The sequence below is a fragment of the Glandiceps talaboti genome, chromosome 6 (genome assembly GCF_964340395.1).
Source record: "Glandiceps talaboti chromosome 6, keGlaTala1.1, whole genome shotgun sequence".
Classification (NCBI taxonomy): Eukaryota; Metazoa; Hemichordata; class Enteropneusta; family Spengelidae; genus Glandiceps; species Glandiceps talaboti.
The window spans coordinates 10,754,442-10,760,418 of NC_135554.1; the positions used below are offsets into that span (position 1 = coordinate 10,754,442).

At 40.3% G+C, this 5,977-nt stretch overlaps 1 protein-coding gene across 1 annotated transcript; it reads left to right on the forward strand.

Annotated features, from left to right (window-relative positions):
• The first annotated feature begins 133 nt into the window (after window positions 1-133).
• LOC144436826 (uncharacterized) lies at window positions 134-3,635 on the forward strand. The gene is made up of 2 exons (XM_078125685.1): window positions 134-470; window positions 3,091-3,635. Exons 1-2 carry the CDS (start codon window positions 134-136, stop codon window positions 3,579-3,581), a joined length of 828 nt encoding a protein of 275 aa, XP_077981811.1. The 3' UTR covers window positions 3,582-3,635.
• The last annotated feature ends 2,342 nt before the right edge of the window (window positions 3,636-5,977 follow it).

The window sequence follows — 5,977 nt, forward strand, 5'->3', positions numbered from 1 at the left end:
CATATAATTACTATCTATTCGTTGCGTAAGTGAATTCCTGTCATTGGTTGGTTGTTGTGATTCACAGGTGTTGTGTTGGGGTATATATGTGTTTAGAAGTCCTTTGTTCGTCAGTCACGGTTGTCTCTGCACGATGGCAACAACAGCAAACCCTGAAGGCAGCAGTACTGCCACCACTACTGCCGAATCCTTTCCGCCTGGGGTTGCTTCGCTTGTTACCAGTATTACCGGTTCAATAACGACTGTGGTAGAAAGCAAGTTAGCTCAATTCAAAAGGGAGCTGAGTTTGGACACTTCAGAGGCTATTGACAGCGCCGCCAAGAAAGCAAGGGGCGACACGTACGAATTCCAGAAGCCGGGCAACAAGCAACAGTTTGAACACCAAGAAAAAGTGCTTGACAGCTTGGAAACCGCACTCGATGCTGTCACAAAAGGAGCCATAGAAAAGGCCAAGAAGTCACTTAAACAAGGTATTGGGCTTGTTTCTCAACGTATAAAATTAATTAAATTGGCGGACAAGAGCGACTTTGGCTGGGGGACAGTGAACGAATATATCTCCGACGAATTGGCATCTGATACTGACGATGAAAAACGAATGCAACGCTCGGAGAGAAGAGCTGAACAAAAAGAAAAAGAAACAACGTTCTCGCTCTGGTAGACAATCTTATTCGTATAATTATGATCAGTATGCTCCTAAACAACGCCAGAGTAACCAGTCACAGAATTTCTCACCGTCCACATCTAACTTCCAGCATCAACCTTTGGCCAGCACTTCTAGCTTTCGCATCGGCCCATGTTTCCGTTGTGGGCTCTGGGGGCACTTGCAGAACAGGTGTACTTCACCAAACAGCGGCAGACAACAACCTCAACCTGCAGCCAGTCAACCTCAAGAACCACGCACATAATTCTGCTAGGTCTCAAGCACTTGATTGTGACAATGATATTGACTTTTCGTTGCAGTATGATAAGACTATTGAGCCAATTTTGTCTAACAGTTCTGTAGTTGGTAATTTGCATCGTTCTCTGTCATTTTGGGAAAGTCAGCTAAATTGTCCACCTTTTGTTAAATCAATTATTTCAAATGGTTACCGCTTACCTTTCTCTCAATTTCCACCATCTGCATTCCTACGCAATAATGCGTCATGTAACAAACATCGCACTTTTGTTAGTGAAGCTATAACTAAATTACTTGTAAATAGATGTATATCTGAGCACTCTTCTCCTCCATTCTGTGTTAACCCTCTTTCTGTGGCAGAGGGGAAAAAGCTCAGATTGGTTCTCGATCTTAGGCATATTAACAAGTATTTGGTAAATACATCTTTCCGGTACGAAGACCTGAAAACGCTTGCTCAAATGTTTGGTGAAAATTATTACTTGTTCACGTGGGATTTAGAATCTGGTTATCACCACGTGGACATTTTTCACGGCCACTGCAAGTATTTGGGGTTTTCTTGGGATTTTGGCGGGAAAGTAAGGTATTTCACTTTCAATGTATTACCGTTTGGTTTGAGTACGGCCTGTTATTGCTTTACAAAATTGTTGAGACCATTGGTTAAACGCTGGCGGGCTATGTCACACGCGTCAATCGTCTATTTAGACGATGGTATTTCTGGTCACGAATCGCTAATTTCTGCCAGCGCTGCTAGTATTATTCAACGAAGCGATTTGGTGAAAGCGGGTCTGAATGCTAACGAGCAAATGTAATTGGCAGCCAGTACAGATTGGCGAATGGTTGGGTTTCATGATAAACACGTTACGTCATCAAGTCGGAAATTTCAGGTGCTTTAACACTCGGCAGGTGTTCAGCACGTCAACTTGCGCGTATTGCTGGCTTTTTGATTTCCTTGTCTCTCGCCGTGGGTCACGTTACCCGTTTATTTACTAGGCAAATTTACATGTTAGTCGAGTCTCGGCGTTCGTGGTCGCAGTTTTTACATTTGACGGACCCTGTTGTGCAGGAACTTCGGTTTTGGCATAATAATTTGGATGCACTGAACGGTTTCCGAATCAAACCGAAATTCTCCGCTACGGCCATTGTGTATTCAGACGCAAGCAATACGGGCTTCGGTGGCCATTACCATTACAATGAGCAGTACTTTTATTCCCGCGGTCTATGGGATGATGTTGAACGCGCAGAAAGCTCCACTTATCGCGAACTAAAAGCAGTGCTTTTTGTTTTGGCTTCGCTCCTCCCTTTTCTACAGCATAAGAAGGTACGCTGGTTCTCTGATAATCAGGGCGCGTGTAGAATAATTTCTGTAGGTAGTTCTAAGCTGCTTCTTCAGGATATAGCTGTTAACATTTTCGACATTTGCTGTTGTAATGACATTCAGTTAGAAGCTACTTGGATTTCACGTTCTGAAAATGAGAGAGCGGACGCTTTGAGCAGATTTATTGACACGGACGACTGGTCGATTAATCCATCATTGTTTGCTATGTTAGATAGTATTTGGGGGCCTCACACCGTCGATCGCTTTGCTACTTACTATATATAATACCCAACTTCCGCGCTTTAATTCTGCTTGTTGGAATCCCGGTACAGAAGCCGTCGACGCTTTTTGTCAGCGTTGGGTGCAAGAGAACAATTGGGTCTGTCCGCCAGTCAAGCTTGTTTTACCTGCCATCCGACATCTTAAATATTGCTCTGGTAGAGCCACGTTGATTGTCCCCGAGTGGTCATCCGCTATATTTTGGCCAGTTCTGCGTCCTCAGCCGGGAAAGTTTGCAGATTTCGTCAAATTTGTAAACGTTCTCCCTAAATTTGACGAGCAGATTACGCCGGGTAGATTACAGCAATTGCCTGTCGGTTATAAACCCTCGCCATTTATAGGCTGCCCAGATTTCAATATGTTAGCGTTTAGGTTGGAGTTCCCTTGATCGCGATGATGTATTTTTGCTGCGTGGACTCTCTTTCGAGAGTAAAGGGCCATTCGGTCTAGGTTACCCGTTTGCAAGGGCTTATTGGCTTTCGCCACTGTTTACCCGTTATGGGATCGGACTTTCTGTCATAAAAAATTAATTTTTGTTATTTCATTTGTCCACGGGAAATTATTGAACATAGGATATTTACTGTATCTTTTTCGAACCAAGATATTTTTCAGGTAGAGGATTGGAAATCAGAATTGAATAATCCAGCTCTGAGGAATCTATGTGAAACCATTCCAGATGTGATGCTAGCATCGAAAGCAGGTACCACTGTATCCAAGTATACCAATGGTTGGATTCGTTGGAAGGAGTGGTGTTCTGTGAATTTATCAGCGGATGCTGCATTCCCAGCCAAGCCAGTTCATATTGCAGTTTATCTCAGAAGTTTATTGGATGGTGCAAAAACAGCAGCACCGTTGGAAACTGCGATACAGCATCAGATGATGATGGCTGGTATACAAAAATTCGTTGGGGATATTTCTAAGTTTGGCACTCACAGTTTCAGAGCAGGGGGAGCCACTGTAGCAGCCAATAGCAATGTTAATGAGAGATGTTTGGCCAGACACGGCGGGTGGAAATCAACCAGCTCTAAAGATAGATATATTGTCGATTCCCTAAGTATGAAACTCGATGTAGCTCGGTCACTTGGGGTGTAAACCTTCGTATTACACTTGAAACTACTAACTAGCTTTTCCACTCTCGTGGGGTGTTCGACAACCACCGCATACTACCGCATATATTCTGTCTTGTCTTTATTTATTAGTATGATACAGTTTAGTATAGATATACTGCTCTTCAATTAAATTAGAAGACTAGTATCAAAGAGAGGGCTTAATGTTCACTGTCTTTTCTTTTGATAATGTTGTAATATTAATTATGTACCTACACGGATGACATGCCCATAGAAGGTAGTCAAACAGATAGCTCACTTCAACTATAAGATTGAAAATACTTTATTTAAATTTCTAATCGTATTTGAAGTGACATGTTGATGATATATGTATTATAACACTGATATAAAACAGCTGCTCTTTGTTGATTTTACATATTTAACATAACACAGGGGTTGTTTTCAACACCTTTAATTCAAACTATTACTTGACTTTCGTTAAATCTTGTTAAACTTATAAAGTCAGATTCTTGTTTAAAGGATATATTGCGAATCTGTCTTTCATAAAAATAACAATATAAAATATAAGTATGCATGATCAGTGAAAATGAGAAATATATTAAACATATTAGCATTTATATGTAGGCAATTTTGTGTATTTCGTATACATGATTGTATATCTTCCGAGATTAAGTACTTTATCCAGGTATTGCACGATATTTACTCGAGATTTCATTTTGTCTGATAAGCATGGACATTTATTTCTACGTGGACAGTTTTTTTCAATCTAGTGTCAGAAAATTGTATTCTTATTGGTGTCTACCAAAATATGTTTACCTGATATTAACTCGGCCACACTCACTTTCTCCCTAAGATCTATGGAAGAATTTAATTTGTGACGTGGTCATAGACGAGAACAAGACTTGCACTTTGCAATTGTAAGCTCTCAGCTCACCAAATTATGCTGTGTGTTGTTTGAAATTTTAGTACTCATCGGTCTACCACAACAGTTAAATTTCCACCAGTGTATCACACATGCAAGAACTACGTACCTTCATGACTTTGAAGAAAACCAATAACAAGATCGTTCAATGTAACTATTTTCCTTTCAACCCTACAGTGTAAGAGCAGTCGATGTGATATATTAAGAGCTGCCAAAATAATTTGAACAGATATAGGGGACAGTACTTTAATTCTCCCTAAAATCTATCAGAGCATTCCCCACGATTAAGAGCTGCCCAAATAACCTGAACAGATATAAGGGACGGTACTTTAATTCTCCCTAAGATCTATCAGAGCATTCTCCACGATCACGTCAGTTAATGACGTGGTCATGAACAGCGCCATCTATCATAGAATGAACAAGACTGACACTTTGTAGTCGAAAGGTCACAGCTTACCAAATCATATGGCGTTTTTGCTAAAACGTTAGTACTCATACACTACCTTGTAATTTTGAAGTTAGCCTTGGACAGATGTTAATATTCAAATGTCTGTATGATTAATTATAATCCATTAATATTGTTTCTGACATATGGAGTCGTCATGTTCATCATAATAGCATGAAAAACGATGAGAAGATGAATATTCTCACCATATTCTCACATGACATATCTATGCATATGTCCATATTTTGATGTGAATTCTATGTTGCATATGTTGAGAATAGACAGACTTGAGTATATGGGTCAGAAACAATTTGCACTTTTGGTTCTACTTGATCTAAGTGCAGCCTTTGATACCGTTGACCATGCAATTCTATTGGAGACAATGGAACGTGAATTTGGAGTACAGAGTGTCGCACTCACTTGGCTAGCCTCTTACCTCACCAACAGATCACAGAAAGTCATAGTGTCTGGCAGTTTATCTGAAAGTGTGCAACTGAAGTTTGGCGTCCCACAAGGATCATGCCTTGGTCCAGTCCTTTTGACGGCCTATTCGAGTACACTGTTTCGCGTGATAAACAACTATATAATTAATACGGCTATGCTGATGATACACAACTTTTGAAAGTGTTTAAATCTCGATTAGATGATGAAACCGATGCTATAAAGTGTTAGCTAGTAACAAGTAAGCATATTACTGTCGGAGATAATCAGATCAAAATAGTTAACCATGTCCGCAATCTGGGAGGCTGGTTAGATTCAAATCTATCGATGGTTCGTCATGTTAAACAAATCTGTAAGAAAGTCAATCATAACTTATACAATCTCCGTCGTATTCGTAAATATCTGAATCAGAAAACTTGTGAAACATTGGTCCATTCTCTAGTCAGTTCTCATCTTGATTATGCAAACTCCATATTGTATGGAATGCCACAGTATTTGTTTGACAGATTGCAGCGAGTATAAAATAACGCCGCACGAGTTGTACTAAGGTTTGAGAAAGTATGATGGAATAACACAGTCTCTTATTGAGCTTCACTGGCTGCCTGTCAAAGCA

Bases quoted from the DNA above. Each gene is read 5' to 3' on its own strand.
- LOC144436826 (XM_078125685.1), top strand. From the start codon at position 134: ATGGCAACAACAGCAAACCCTGAAGGCAGCAGTACTGCCACCACTACT. The intron at 471-3,090 runs GTATTGGGCTTG...TTTCGAACCAAG, and splicing joins CAAGAAGTCACTTAAACAAG to ATATTTTTCAGGTAGAGGAT.